Genomic DNA, 15012 nt, shown 5'->3' on the forward strand with positions numbered 1-15012 from the left:
CATAAACAACTGTTAGGTCCTTTGCGTAACAACAAATATAAAAACGAAATTTAATAATATGCACGCAACTGTGTTGAGAAAAATGGGGAAAAGGAAATACGTTTAGGTGTCCACAGTGGTTATTTCTGAATAGTGGAAGTCTTGAGTAATTTTTTTCCCCAGCGGCAGCAGGGTACAGACGGCAGTGAGACGGTGGCCTCGGCAATCAGAAAGCCTTGTGTTGGCCGCCTGGGTGACTCAGTCGGTTAAGTGTCCGACTCTTAATTTCAGCTCAGGTCCTGATCTCACGGTTGTGGGATAGAGCCCCACGTAAGGCTCCATGGAGCCTGTGTGGGATTCTCTCTCTCTCTCCCTCTCCCCTCCCCCTCCCTATTTGTGTGCACACACACGTGTGCTCTCTCTCTCCAAAAAATTAAAAAAATAAATTTAAAAAAAAATGAAAGTTTTGTGTTAAATCGGTATTTGTGTGGCCTCAGGCAGACGATAGGCTCTCTGGGTCTTTTCCCCCTCTGCTGGGTTTTGAGGATCAGATGAACAGTGGGACTAAAGGGCCTGCCCTGTGATCTGGCACAAACTGGCTCCATAAATGAGAGCAGTTTTTATTATCACACATCAACATTCTTTACAGATTTTTTAAAATTCCAAACATGTACTCCTTTGTAATCAAAGGGTACAGTTACTGAAAACAACAATAGCAGGCACTATATGTTCTGCTGACAAAAATAGTTTACATCCCCAGGTTGGGCGTGTGCAGTTTCGAGAGTCTTCCCTGATGGTGGGAAACGGCCCTGGTACTCAGGAGCCACTGCTGGGGAGGGTTGGGGGATTGCTGACGGGTGAGGGGTGGGCGAGAGGGCTGGCCGCAGCCTGGCTTTGGAGGTGCTCAGCCTGTCCCTTCTGTCCTGCCCAGGGCGCAACGAGCCCCTGAAGAAAGAGCGGCTGAAGTGGAAGAGTGACTACCCCATGACCGACGGGCAGCTGCGGAGCAAACGGGACGAGTTCTGGGACACAGCACCTGCCTTCGAGGGCCGCAAGGAGATCTGGGACGCCCTCAAGGCCGCCGCCTATGCAGCCGAGGCCAATGACCATGAGCTGGCTCAGGCCATCCTGGACGGAGCCAGCATCACCCTGCCTCATGGTGAGCGAGCAGGGCCGGGCTTTATCCCCGCTGGAGTGGGGGCCACCAGGCTGCTCAGGGTGGAGGAGAGCCGGTGGCCAGCCACACATCGGGAGTTTTTCTCCGAGCTTCCAGGTGGCCGGGGTGGCTATTTGCTTGTCCATTCAGGCACCCCTTACTGAGCATGGGCCAGGAGTGGGGACACAAGGAAAAATGAGACACGGTCCCTGTTTGTCTAATGAAGAGGTAGAAAGGCACCAACAAACCTCAAAGCAGTGTGATGGGAGCAAGCTAGAGTTGCTCAGGTACTTCAGTATCGCAGAAATTTAAAGGAACTTATAACTATGAAGGGGGATACCCACCTAATAGAATGGTTGTTAGGACTCAGAAAGATACACGGAACATCCTTTAGTCCAGTCCCAGCACTCATTAGGTGCTCAAGGCACGGTAAATATATTACTACGTGCAATACATAGTCCAGGAAGGAAACTGGGGCCCACCAAGGTATAAGCCATGAAGAGCAGACCTGTGCTTTTTCATTCCCCCTTGTAACCCCGGCACCCAGCACATACTCAGGGGAGAGTTGTTGAATGAGAACATGGAAAGTGATGCAGTTTGCCAGAATTGAACAAGCTAGCACCTGGTAGAGCCCGAAGGCCAGCCCACATCTTCCCGAGTGTACCTTGAACTCCTCCCATCTGTATGTCCAAGGGACACTTGGCTGTAGGGGAGGGTTCGGGGACTGTGGGGTGGCCATGACAGGTGTACTAGTTTGCTCGGGCTGCTACCACAGAATACCACAGGTTGGATAGCTTATTAAACAGCAGAAATTTTATGTCTCACCGTTCTGGAGGCCAGGAAGCCCAAGATCTAGGTGCCAGCTGATGTGAGTTTTGGTGAGGGCCTTCTTCTTGGCTTGTAGATGGCCATCTGCTTGCTATGTCCTCACGTGGTGGGGAGAGAGCATGCCTGAGTGTCTCTTATAAAGCTACTAATCCTGTTGGATCAGTGCGCCACTGTATGACTTCGTTCAACCTTAATTACTCCCAGATAGGCTCCCATCCTCAAATACAGTAGCATTGGGGGTTAGGGCTTCGACATAGGAATTTTGGGGTTCCCCAGCAGACTCTGATTGCCCTGCTTTTCCCACAGGCACCCTCTGTGAATGCTACGACGAGCTGGGCAATCGCTACCAGCTGCCCATCTACTGCCTGTCGCCCCCTGTGAACCTGCTGCTGGAGCACACTGAGGAGGAGAGCCTGGAGCCCCCCGAGCCCACGCCCAGCGTGCGCCGCGAGTTCCCATTAAAGGTGCGCCTCTCCACAGGCAAGGACGTGAGGCTCAGCGCCAGCCTGCCCGACACGGTGGGGCAGCTCAAGAGGCAACTGCACACCCAGGAGGGCATCGAGCCGTCCTGGCAGCGGTGGTTCTTCTCGGGGAAGCTGCTCACAGACCGCACGCGACTCCAGGAAACCAAGATCCAGAAAGATTTTGTCATCCAGGTCATCATCAACCAGCCCCCACCACCCCAGGACTGATGAGCCCACGGACCCTGGGAGGAGAGGCCGAGGAGGCCTCCGCGGGGCTGAGAGGCCTCCCGGCTGGGCACCAGGTCCCCCCACCCTGCTGCTGCCTCCAAGTGCTGTTACTTTCCTCAAGGGCGCCTCCCGCCGGATGGCTGCTGGGCAAGCCGTGAAGGGACCCTGCCTCCCAGGGGCACCGTGGGCCACCAGCGCCCCACACCCAGGAAGCAGTGCTGCCTCACACAGGCTTTGCCAACCTTGTCAGAGGAAGGGCAAACTGGGGTGTTCCACCCTGCCTCTCTCCCGCAGCAGGTTCGAGCCACAAGGGCCAGCCCGGAGGCGCCTGGAGCCCAGATCTGTCGTCTGGTGCTGCCGGCTGTGCTCACTCCGGTTTTCTGCTCAGGGTCTGAAGCAGCTGCTGTCCCCTTCCCCTGCCCCCACTCCCTGACTCTGCCCTGGGCCCGGTGCCAATCCCCTGGAGGGGAGGGGATGGCTTGTGAGCCCCAGGGGCAGGGAGCCCGAGGCCGGCCTCTGCCTCTCCCTGCCCCCCGGCACAATTGGCAGAGATGGGGCAGGCTGGTGGCCGGAAGGCTGTGCTGTCGTGGCAGGGGTCTGCACAGGGCCATCTCCCGGCTGTAACCCAAGCGGTGGGGGGTCTGCAGCCTGGTCATGGCCCATAACAGGTCCCTGTGTACAGACATATCTGCATATTTATCAATAAAGCCTTTTGCTCCTTCCTTCTCTCTTGCCTAGCTTTGACTCCGGCTGTCTGGCAGCTCCGTGGAGCCCCGGAGCCAGTTCTGGTGTGGGAGCAGCTGGGTGTAAGAACCCCGGCTGCTCTGTCCACAGCAGAGACTGCAGGAGCCTCGAATCACTAGTGTTCCAGGCCCTGTGTTCACACGGGTCCTTGGGAAAAACCACTTCACTGCCGAGCCCACTCTGCTTATCTTTAAAGTAGAGACGATGCCGCCTGCCTCGCCTCTTCTTCAGTTGCTGGGAGGATTAAAGGGGATAATGGATGTGAAAGTGCTTTGGAAGCAGAGGCAGCATCTCAGGAAGGTGGCGTTAGTAATCCTCAGGTCTGCTCCCGTGACACACGGGAGGGTGCTGGCTGCCCGCCCCAGCGCCTCGGCCAGCCCCCCAGGACTGAGGTGTGTGCGAAAATCCTAGGGCTGCTGCACTGCGCCCTCGGCAATGGAAAAGAAAAATCTCTGACCAATTTAGGTTATGAGCATGTGTCAGCTTGCCAGCAAGGGAACCAGAGAGGAAAAGCAGCCAGTGCCTGTCCTTCCTTCAGGAAAAGTGTGCGTCTAGTCGGAGGGGGACCTTTGATCAGGTGGCTTAGCTAAGGGCAGGCCGCTTGAGCGTTACAGAACCTGTGGCGTCTGTGGCTCACTGGCAGGTTAATCCTGGGTCAGGACGACCCGGGGCTCACTCCCACAGTTCTAGGTATGGAGCTGAGCAAGTTCAGGTCTGCTTTTTCTCCACTGACAGTTTTCCTTTTCAGCGAGCATGGCTGGACCTCGGTCAGGGTGGCCTGATGAAACTGGGAGGAAATGGTGTCCTCGTCAACTGGGCTTGGCACTGTACTCTGGCCCTTTTCGGGTGGCTTCCTGAAACCCCTCTTGAAGCAAGACTTTTTCAGTTTTACAGAGGCCTCCTGAGACAGACAGATGGGTCAAGGTTTGTCCGAAGCTAATGGACATGCAGCCACGTACAGATGTCTCGCTAGGGGGCGCTGTGGGGCCCCAAAGAGGCAAAGGCCTGCTTGAGCTGCAGGCGAAGCGGGAGGCATCTGCTCTCACTCCTGCCCATCGCCTTGACACTCCAGCCCAGACAGAACAGAGTTTGCCTCACCCCAGGGCAAGCAGGGCCTGTTCCCGGGACAGCTGGGGACACAGGCCTGTATTGGGTCCGCACCTCTGGCTTTCAGTTGCCCTCACTGGTACTGGCTGGGCAGTTTCCAGGCATCCAGCAGGTGGCACTGCCATCAAGGTTAGGGGCAAGCCAGCGGGTTCTTTGTGCCTCCCAGCTGTCCTGGCTAAGGCTCAGCTCTACCCAAGCACTTAGGACAGAGGCTGGGCAGGCTCCTTCCTGCAGCCCCGCTCTTGGGGTGCTGGGCCCTTCAGCTCTAATAGGCAAGGGGGTGGGGGGGGTGGGCAAACTGTCCCTGCCTCCCCCAGCTCCCTGGGGCTGCCCGGGGTGAAGGTGACAGGTGGGGGAGGCAGGTGGAGAATTGGGCCGGTGAGCTCATGGCAAAGGCGCCCAGCGGGGTGGGGGTGGGTACCCTGGCTTATAAAGCCCCTGAGGCCCTGTGGCTTGCAGAGGCTGGTTATAGACGGCACCATGGAGGGCTCTGAGGAGGGCTCTGAGGCGGTGAAGAGGGCCACAGCGCTTATCGAGGAACGGCTGGCACAGGAGGAGGAGAATGAGGTACGGGCACAGGTGTGGGGACCCAAAGGGTTCTAAGGAGATCCAGCTGTACTGTCAAGGGCCACCACATCTGTAGTGGGAAGGAGGGCAGGTGTCCCCAGCGACCCAATGGCTCCACTCCAGCCTCAGTGGGCTCCTGGTGGAGGAGGTTGCTAGCCGTGGGTGACTGAGGCTTCAACCCCAAGAACTGAGAGACCGCAGGGTGGGCGAGCCATGCGGGGTTCCCGAGACCCTGCCAGACACCTAGGCCTTGAGGAGGTGGTCCGGGCTGCACAGAGCGGGACAGCTGAGATGCTGTCTGGGAATGTGGGAGTGTGGGGCCCGGAGATCTCCCACAGCTGCTGGGTGGGAGGCTGGGATGGGAGAGACTCCAGCGTTTGGTCCCTACAGAATAGAGACTGGGAGCAGAGCGAGGAAGGGTGCTGGGAAAGGAAGCACGGGTTTTCCCAGGAGTACCAGCCCCACCTGGGGAGGCCTGTGGAGCATGTGGCTCTGGGCAATTCCATTTTCTCTGGGATAAAGAAGTTGGGGGGGGGCAGGGAGGAGGGTGCAGGCTTGTCTCCTCTTCATTCTATTTAAACTAATTCTCGACTTAAGAGTGCTCTGCCAAGTGCCAGGTGCTGGGAGGAATAAGAGAATCAGTGAGGCCAGCCCCTGCCTCCTTACCAAGCCCACATTCATTTTAGCCAACATCCATCAGGCGCACAGTCCACTAAGAAACAGGCAGTTAGGGCGCCTGAGTGGGTCATGTTGCTTAGGTGTCCGACTTGATCCCAGCTCGGGTCTTGATTTCAGGGGTGTGAGTTCAAGCCCCATGTTGAGCTCCACGCTAGGCAGGGAGCCTACTTAAAAAAAAAAAGAAACCGGCAGAGTGTAGACACGGCAAAATAGGGGTGTTCAGTCAGAAGTGAAAGAGCACAAAGGGTGGGTGAGTCGTTCTGACCATGGGTGCTCAAGAACTCTTAGGGGCAGGATGGCATTTGAGTGGGGCCTTCAAGGCTCATGAGCAGAGATCAGGAGGGGAGGAAATTCAGGCTTAGGAAAAGACAGGCACTGAAGCTCAGGTGAGTGACAGTGGGACTGTCCTGAGAAAGTCTGGTAGTAGGAAGGGGTTAAGGCTGGGCACAAACCAGAGGGGGCCCTGGGAAAGATATTTATTCTTTGGGCAGTGGGGAGCCACTAAGTGTTGCTGAGGGAGGGCAAGTGGCACCATCTGACCTATTTTAGGAAGGCAGCTCTGACAGCCTGAGAAGGACATGTTGGAGGGGAAAGACTGGCCCTAACAGGAATGGGAGGGAGGAGACCAATCAGTTCGGAGGTAGGCTTGGTTCAAAACAGGAGCGACCGAAGGGGGGTGAGGAAGAGGGAAGGACCAGGACTCTGCTGGAAGAAGAGATGAGACGAGGGGCAAGGGTGGCAAGTTTGTGGGGGAAGGGCTTGGGCTAAACCCGCTGCCAACTCCTGGCTGGGGTACCCCTGGATCTCCAGGAATGCCGCTTCTCCCCCGGCGCCAGGCAGGTGAGTCATGCCATTTCTGGAGGGCTGCCGCTGGACACAGAGACCTTCAGCAAGGGGACACGGAGCAGCCTTCGTCCATTCATTCACCCAACAAATATAGCAGCAGGCTGTCAGGACACTGGGCACCCAAAGAGCCCGCCTTCCCACCAAGTGCCTCCTACGTGCCAGGCACCATGCTGAGCACTGTCCAGGCTTTCTTTCATTTGATCTGTAAAACCATCTATGAAGTAAGGTAGGACTTTGTTCTGTTGTATTTCACCAACCAGCATCCAATTTAATAAACATTTATTGAGCACTTACTGTATGTCAGCCCACAAAGACATCTGAAGCAAGGGACTGTAGAGTCTGGGTAAGGCAAGGGTGAGCCTGGGAGTCCGTTGTTGTTCACGCCAGGCCCCAGCCCAGCAAGGTCCTCGGAGGGGAGCCTCTGTGCAGTCTGCACCCCTTTCTTGGTGTGGGAGGGGAAGGAGAGCCCGGGAGGCCGCGGCTAGGGCTCTGTTGTGGGGAACATATCAGGTCAGGTCATCACTGAGGACTTCGGGGTGGACAGAGTTGCTGAGCCCACCTGTCATCATCCATTCGCTTATTCATTCATTTATCCTCCAAACATTCACCGACTACCTGCTATATGCTAGGCCCTGTCACAGGGGCTAGGGTTACCAAGATGATTCAGACCCAAGCCCACCCTCTTGACGGTGGGACCCGGCCAGACCCCACCAGTAGTAGCCGCAGCCCGAGGTCATCCCTCGTTCCTGGAAGAAGATGCAGTGTTTCAAGTGAGGCCGGCGCCGGGACACCTCAAACTATGTAAAGCCAACGCGGAAAGGAGAAACCAGGGGGCACCAGGACCTCCCCAGTGAAGACCTGGGAAATCGGCGCAAAACCGCTCTTGAGGAGTACAATACCGGAGCTCAGTGGCAAATGCAAAAGGCAGCTGAGAGCTCTGTGAGGGTGGCCATTCCTCCCCATCTGGACTCAGCATCCTCCAACCTGGGCGAATGTTCCCGGCACACAGGCCTTCAGAGATAGCGGTACAGCACTTCACAAAAAGTGTTTTCCTTTAAAACAGGAGGAGGCCATGAGGAAGTGGTCCAGGCAAGTCAAAGATACAAATGGTGAGGAGACTTGGCAGGAGTTTCACCCCTATAATTACAATGAGAATAAGGTTAATGCTAAGAGTACCTTTAAAGTGAAAGCTAGTGAAAAGTGAAGGTGTAACTCCCATCCCTCAGACTCCCTGAGAACAGCAGGTTTCCAGCTCCAGGATATCATGAAGTGGTAAAATCTGAGAAAAAAAAAAAAAAAAAAAAAAGTTGGTATCTAACAGAGAGTTGCCAAAATTTTTTATTGGTATGTGAATCTATTTAAAAAATAACTATCAACTCTTACCACAATTATTTCATCAATGTGAAAATTTTAATTTTTTAATGTTTATTTTTAAGAGAGAGAGAGAGCGAGCGTCTGTGGGGGAGGGGCAGACGGAGCCGGGTACAGAGGATCCGAAGCAGACTCTGTGCTGGCAGCAGAGCCCCAGGTGGGGCTTGAACTCAAGGACCATGAGATCACCACCTGAGCTAAAGTCGGACGCTCAATCAACTGAGCCACCCAGGCACCCCCAAAGTGAATTTTTAATGCCAGCAAAGTAAAATCACCATCATCTCAGTGCTTTAAAAAGTGAATATATTTAATTTCATGAAAACTCATTCCAGTAACCCTTAAACTTGTTTTGCTGAGGACCCACAACCATCAGTAGACAGGTGTTTGAGCTGATGTTGGGGTCAGGGTTGGGTTGGGGAATTATGGGGAGCCCTGCTCTGGCCTGCGGCTCTCCAGTCAGGAGTGGGGCATGGAAGGGATCTGGGGTCACACAGGAGGAGGTCCGTAGGGCGCCCTTGGAGTGGGTTGGGAGAGAGGCTCCCTGCCTCCCTGGCCTGCTGAGGGCAGGTCCTGGAGCATGTCCTCTCCTTGGCTCACCAGAAACTCCTAGGAACGGCCCAGCAGAAGCTGCCCATGGACATGCTGGTGTTGGAGGATGAGAAGCACCACGGGGCTCCGAGTCTGGCCTTACAAAAGGTTAAGGTAAGTGTCAGGAGAACCCAACCTCTGTGCTTAGGGGACAGGACAGGCAGTTAGGGCTTTGCTGCTCCTAGTGTGGTATGAGAACCAGCATCTCCGCACCCCTGGGAGCGTGTTAGCAATGAAGAATCTTAGCCCCACCCCAGACCTGGTGAGTCAGAATCTGCATGTGTACAAGATCCCAGGGAATTTATTTTGGAAGCCCCAAGTTATTGAGTGGCCCTACCGCAGGCACGATGCAGGTGTTAAGGGGCTCAGGGAGACTGTGCGTGCGGATTGGAGAGATCTCCGTGCTCGTAAGAGAAAAACAGTTTCCCAAGCACTATTGTGGAGGATGATCCCATAGGATGCTTGTCTGAAGGACATCAACCGAGCCATACTAGAATTTACCTCTGGGAGAGAAGGGTTTTCTCTTCATACCTCTTATGTTTCTGTATTTCTTCTTAATATTAATCATGTATTACTTTTATCATCACACACACACACACACACACACACACACACACACACACACAAATGAAACTGCATGGAAGGAAAGCTGAGGATTCATACTCTGCTCGGAAGGCCTGGGCTAAGGATTGCCTCTGAGATTCCCTCATCCTACCCTTCACCTACGTGAAGCCTTGAAGCTGGTAGCTCTTACGCAGTCCCCTCAAGTCTCCCCTTGTCCCCTGATCTGAGCCATCTGTGTCCCTGTCTCATCTGCTTCTTCTAGTCCTGGATTCTTTCTCCCTTGAGAAGCTCTCCCTTATCCTCCTCCCCCAGCTTAGCTCAGGGTCCCCAAGCCCCCAGCATGGGGGTTGATGAACCCCCCTCCATGCAGGGTCAAGAGCGTGTGCGCAAGACATCACTAGACCTTCGGCGGGAGATCATCGATGTGGGTGGGATCCAGAACCTCATCGAGCTGCGGAAAAAACGCAAGCAAAAAAAGCGGGAAGCACTGACTGCCCCCCAGGAGCCACCTCCAGAGCCTGAGGAGATCGTAAGGGTCCTGGGACGGGGGAAACACCTGTGTTGTCAGGGGCGGGGTGGGGGTGGGCAGGGGGCCTCTGATCACTACAGAGCAGCCCTCCATGACTAGATTCATGCCTTCCAGACAGGACCTGTGGACGAGGAGACATTCCTGAAAGCGGCAGTGGAGGGGAAAATGAAGGTCATTGAGAAATTCCTGGCCGATGGGGGTTCCCCGGACACCTGTGATCAGGTGATATTCCTACCTGCGCCTGTGCCTGCCTCCCTTTCAGAGTTGCCACCCCTACCCCTCCCACTTGTGGACCTGTTTGAGAACAGGCATTGGGTGTCCTTTAGGAAGGGGTCTTTAGAAGATTTGGGATGTCCTCTTGCCCGTGCGGGAACTTATTTAAAACTTTAGGCCCTTTTCAAGTTGAACCACCTCCAAGGAAACAAATGTCAGGTGGTCCTTTAGGGAAGAAAGAGGAATAGAGTTAAATTTAAAAAGACAAAACGAAGAATTTGAGGCTCAAATCCCATCTGTACGGGACCTTAGCTATGAGACCATTGCTAGGTTCATTACCTCTCCATGCCTAAGTTTCCTTCTCTGTAAAATGGCCTATTTCCCTCAGAGCATGTCATGGGGATCAAACAGAATATTAATGCCTTAATAAGACATTACTGAATGAAGGAAAAAACTATAAAGCACATACTAGGAAATGATATTATTTTTGTGTTGCATTATATAATATGCTTCCCTTTAAAAATTATTTTTATTTTATTGTGGTGGAATACATATAGCATGAAATGGCCATTTTAATTTTTTTTAATGTTTATTTTTGAGAGAGAGAGACAGAGCATGCACGGGGGAAGGGCAGAGGGAGAGAGGGAGACACAGAATCTGAAGTAGGCTACAGACTCGGAGCTGTCAGCACAGAGCCCGACACAGGGCTCGAACTCACGAGATGTGAGATCATGACCTGAGCCAAAGTCAGACGCTTAACTGACTGAGTCACCCAAGCGCCCCCATTTTAGCCATTTTAAGTGCACAAGTCAGTGGCATTAATTACATCCACCATGTCGTGCAATCATCACAACAATTTTCAAAACATTTCCATCATCCATCACACTTTGTTTTGTTTTCCCTGAAAACTGCCTCTTTCACACTTGGTACGGTGCTCTTTCACACTCATATCCCAGGATTAAGCAAATTTATGGTCACTCCCTTCAGCCTGTATCATTGTGGGCTTAGACTGCATGGCCTTTCCATTCTTTAGACTCTGGAATCTGAATCCTCTCGGTCTATCCAAGCACCTCCTGTCCCTGAGCACTGTACCAGGCGCTGGGGCGGGGGGAGGGGGGTGTGCAAAAAAGGGAAGACCAGGGTTGAGGGTGGAGGGAGACTGGTGTATAGCCAGATCTTTAGACTATGGAAAGATATGCCCCATGGCTTGAGTGTTTCAAAAGATCAAAGCAAAATGCTGAAACTCGTTCCTTCTTCGGACCAGTCATTTGTGTGCACCTGCTCATTCTGGCCCTGGGCTAGGCACTGAGGAGAAGCAGAGTCTAGTAAGGCTTGGCTTGCCTTTCAACACCCTCTCACCATGGAAGGTTCTCTGGGTCACCCAAGGCACAGCTCTGGCCCAGAGGTTTCAAGATGATGGCACTTGAGTTGCCTTGCCTCTTGAAGGAGTAGCAAGAATTCATCAAGCACTCACAGGAAGTGAGGGCAAAATAGGCATTCCTGGCAGAGGGAACAGCCTGTGCCAAGGCCCAGCGTGACATGCTTGGGAGAGGGCACATGGAGAAGGTCAGAGTTCCCAGGGCATTAGAGGGCTCCACAGCTGGTCTAGATAGAACATAAAAGAGCTGGCAGAGCATGGAAGATAGGGGGACCGAGCATAGGGGTCAGAATCAAACTGGGTTAAGTCCTGGGTCTTAGCCTGGGGCCAGAGATCAGGCCCTGACAGTCTCTCTGGGGACAGTTCCGCCGGACAGCATTGCATCGAGCTTCCCTGGAAGGCCACATGGAGATCCTGGAGAAGCTTCTGGAGAGTGGGGCTACTGTGGACTTCCAGGATCGGGTGAGCTATAGAGCTGGTATTGGGCAGGAGGTAGGAGGTAGGCCCAGCACCAACAGACCCCCTCTTCCTGTAAACCTGTGCCAACCTGGAAGACACTCATGCTTCCTCAGGGGCCAGGCCTCATCTCTAGCAGATTGTATGACCTGGGGCCACCCTTCGTTAATTTGGCATGGACCTGAGGGTTCTCCTGCTCTGCTTGGTCCATAGCCCAGGCATAGGCATGCCCTAGCCCCTTCTCTGCCCTCTTTCCCTCGATTCCTCCCACCCTCTTGGCTGGGGTCCTTTCCCCTAGGCTCCTTTCTTCCCTAAAGCCCCATCTTTCCCTTCTAGCTGGACTGCACGGCCATGCATTGGGCCTGCCGTGGGGGCCACTTGGAGGTGGTAAAACTCCTGCAAAACCGAGGAGGAAACACCAACATAAGAGATAAGGTGGGGCAATAATGCTCACAGATATTAGGGTAGCTGGAGGGGGAGGGCAAGAAGCAGAGAACAGAAAAGCCCAGTAGGGCAGGAGGGTAGTGAGCTAGTCTGGTTTCTAGAGTGGCTGCAGAGCCCAGGGAGGGGTCCTTGCCATCAACTGCAGGTCCTTGGGGACCACCATCTGGGGATGGGAGCAGAAGGGCAGGAGAGAAGAGAAGAAATCCACTATCGGGGGGCTTTGGGATCACTCAAAAGATGCAGGATGTGTTCATCCATGCAATTCTTTATCATCCTTTATTTATCTGTCCATCCATCCATTCATTTACTCATCTGTTCACCCACCATTTTTCTGTTTATTCATTCCTTTGTGTACATCCTTGAACAAGTGACAGATAGGTTCAAGACAGCCTCTGAGCCTGTTATTATCTGTCAAATGTTTTACAGAATTATTATATAATTAGACGTGAAAGTGTATGTAAATTATTTATTCAGCATAAGGCTGATGTTTTGTAAGCTTCTGCCATGCCTAATACATGGTCATCCCTCAGTAAATGGCATCTAGTATAATTATTTATTTTTTTTAACAATTTGGAGCGTCTTTTTTTTTTTTAAGTTTATTTATTTTGAGGGAGAGCCAGGAAGGGGCAGAGAGAGAGAGAGGGAGAGAGAGATTCCCAAGCAGACTCCACACCATCAGGACAGAGCCCAACGCAGGGCTCCATCCCACAAACCGCGAGATCATGACCTGAGCTGAAATCAAGAGTCAGATGCTCAACCCGCTGAGCCACCCAGGTGACCCTAAGATTTTTTTAAAGTAATCTCTGTACTCAACATTGGGCTCAAACCTACAACCCCAAGATTAGGAGTTGCATGCTCTACCGACTGAGCCACCCAGGTACCCCACATCTATTATAATTATTAAAAGAAGGGCAGAGGAGTAAGCAGTTGCTCACAGGTGGATGAGAGAGGAACCATAGAAGGCTTCCCAGAGAAGGCGGCATGAAATACTTCAGAGTTAAACCACTGGATAAGATGGTGGAAACTGTAGCATTCCCAGCCCCTCCAGGGCTCAGGCCTTGACACTACGACTCAGGGAAGGGACGAGGCTGGAATTAGGACAGCCTCCCTTCCCGGAGGCACCACAGTCCAGGCTCCTTCAGCTAGCAGTTCCTGTTTCCTCCCCACCCAGCTGCTGAGTACCCCCCTGCATGTGGCAGTCCGGACGGGGCAGGTGGAGATTGTGCAGCACTTTCTGTCCCTGGGCATGGACATCAATGCCAAAGACAGAGTGAGTGTCCAGCTTCCCTTCTGCTCAGCCACCCCAAGGGGGTGCAGGCAGCCTGAGGGCTCCCACACGCCCCCATGGGCCATACTGAGTATCACACTGGCTCTAGGAAGGGGACAGTGCCCTGCACGATGCTGTGAGGCTCAACCGCTACAAAATCATCAAATTGCTGCTTCTGCATGGGGCTGACATGATGACCAAGAACCTGGTAAGTTCATTCCTTCCCAGATTCAGTAATCAGTGTGCACGACTCCCCCAGGCTCTGTGCCAAGAACCTGGAGGAAATACAGAGCCAAGCAAGACTCAGCCTGCCCTTGGAGCACCCTCACAGTGGAAGGTCTCTTTGGGCCCCTGGAGATTTGGGGACCACCCACCTTCCCAACCCGCTCTTATGCTTGTCTCTGTCTAGAGTGCAAGTGCAGAGAAACGGCCAGGAGGGGCAGTAAGAGGACTTCCCAAAGCCCCCTCCCAAAAGATGCAAGGAAGTCCTAATGTCCAGGCCCAGGGAGGCCAGAATCATGGAGAGACAGAGCTAGAAGGAACCTAACTAAGCACTTGGTTGGCACAACCACTGCTAGCACATTGTGTTGGCCTGGCGGGCCTGGAGTTCTCCAAGGGTCCTATATCCCCTAGCCCAAGCTCTTCTTTGGGGCCCAGTGCAATAGCAAAAGAGGGGGGAATGGAAAGGTCCCCCTGCCTCAAGAAAGGCTAAGGGGATAATGGGAAAGTCAGGACGATGTGGGGAGGAAGTAGATGAGGGCTTCTCAACCACAACATTATTGGTAAGTGGGGCTGGATAATTCCTTGTTGTGGGGACTGTCCTGTGTACTGGAGCCTTTTAAAGCAGCATCCTTGACCTCTGTGCACCATATGCCAGTAGTTTCCGCTCCCCTGATGGTGACAACCAAAGCCACCTCTAGACACGGCCAAGACACGGTCCAGTTGGAAGCCCTGGTTCAGATGAAGGCGCCTTCTGGTACAAACTTCTGAACAGTGACGGCATCTCCTCTTGGTTCCCCCAGGCAGGAAAGACCCCCACGGACCTGGTGCAACTGTGGCAGGCTGACACCCGGCAGGCTCTGGAGCACCCAGAGCCAGGGGCAGAGCAGAACGGGTTGGAGGGTCCTGCTGAGAGTGTGCAGGAGACCCCCCAGCCTGTGCCAGCCCAGTAAACACCTGCCCCTGGCACCCGGGCTGTCCCTTGGGTACAGCCAGAGGATCACAGTAATGGCCCCCAGAGCTGACAACCCTGCCATTCTTCTGCATACGACCCGGGCACCCACAAGCTACCGCAATTAAAAAAAAAAAAAAAAAAAAAAAAAAAAAAAAGTGTCTTTTTGCTATTTGTGACGTTTGTTTCTATTTGTGTCTGAAATGTTTAGGAATGAAGGAAAACTTTGGAGCAAGGGCAGGCTCGGGGAAGAGGGGAACTTAGAGCCTTTCGGCCCCGGCCCTGTTGCTTTTCCTACAGGGGTGTCTTCTTGCTTCTTTTCTGCCGGCCCTCCTCCCACATCCCCAGCGCGGACCAGCTTCCCCGCGCACCCATCCCGCCCCTCCCCCGTTCCGTACCGGTGACCGCCGTCCTATGGGGCTATGTGGCCAGCA

General features: G+C 53.7%; 2 protein-coding genes across 3 annotated transcripts in view; both read left to right on the forward strand.

Moving 5' to 3' along the window:
- Nucleotides 1-3377, forward strand: part of UBTD1 (ubiquitin domain containing 1) — a 52480-nt gene extending 49103 nt beyond the window's left edge. For both annotated transcript variants that reach the window (XM_042960751.1, XM_042960750.1), the window contains exons 2-3: nucleotides 911-1138; nucleotides 2270-3377. In XM_042960751.1, coding sequence (XP_042816685.1) covers nucleotides 911-1138; nucleotides 2270-2655 — 614 coding nt within the window. In that variant the 3' untranslated portion in view covers nucleotides 2656-3377. The remainder of the gene's footprint in view (nucleotides 1-910; nucleotides 1139-2269) is intronic.
- Nucleotides 3378-4817: 1440 nt separating this feature from the next.
- Nucleotides 4818-14695, forward strand: ANKRD2 (ankyrin repeat domain 2). The gene is given in 10 exon segments (XM_007080136.3): nucleotides 4818-4970; nucleotides 4972-5073; nucleotides 8569-8670; nucleotides 9491-9649; nucleotides 9764-9871; nucleotides 11604-11702; nucleotides 12033-12131; nucleotides 13312-13410; nucleotides 13517-13615; nucleotides 14430-14695. Coding segments are annotated over 10 exon segments (1095 nt in total). The 5' UTR covers nucleotides 4818-4892; the 3' UTR covers nucleotides 14580-14695.
- Nucleotides 14696-15012: the final 317 nt, after the last annotated feature.

Source organism: Panthera tigris, chromosome D2 (assembly GCF_018350195.1).
Source record: "Panthera tigris isolate Pti1 chromosome D2, P.tigris_Pti1_mat1.1, whole genome shotgun sequence".
NCBI classification, from domain to species: domain Eukaryota; kingdom Metazoa; phylum Chordata; class Mammalia; order Carnivora; family Felidae; genus Panthera; species Panthera tigris.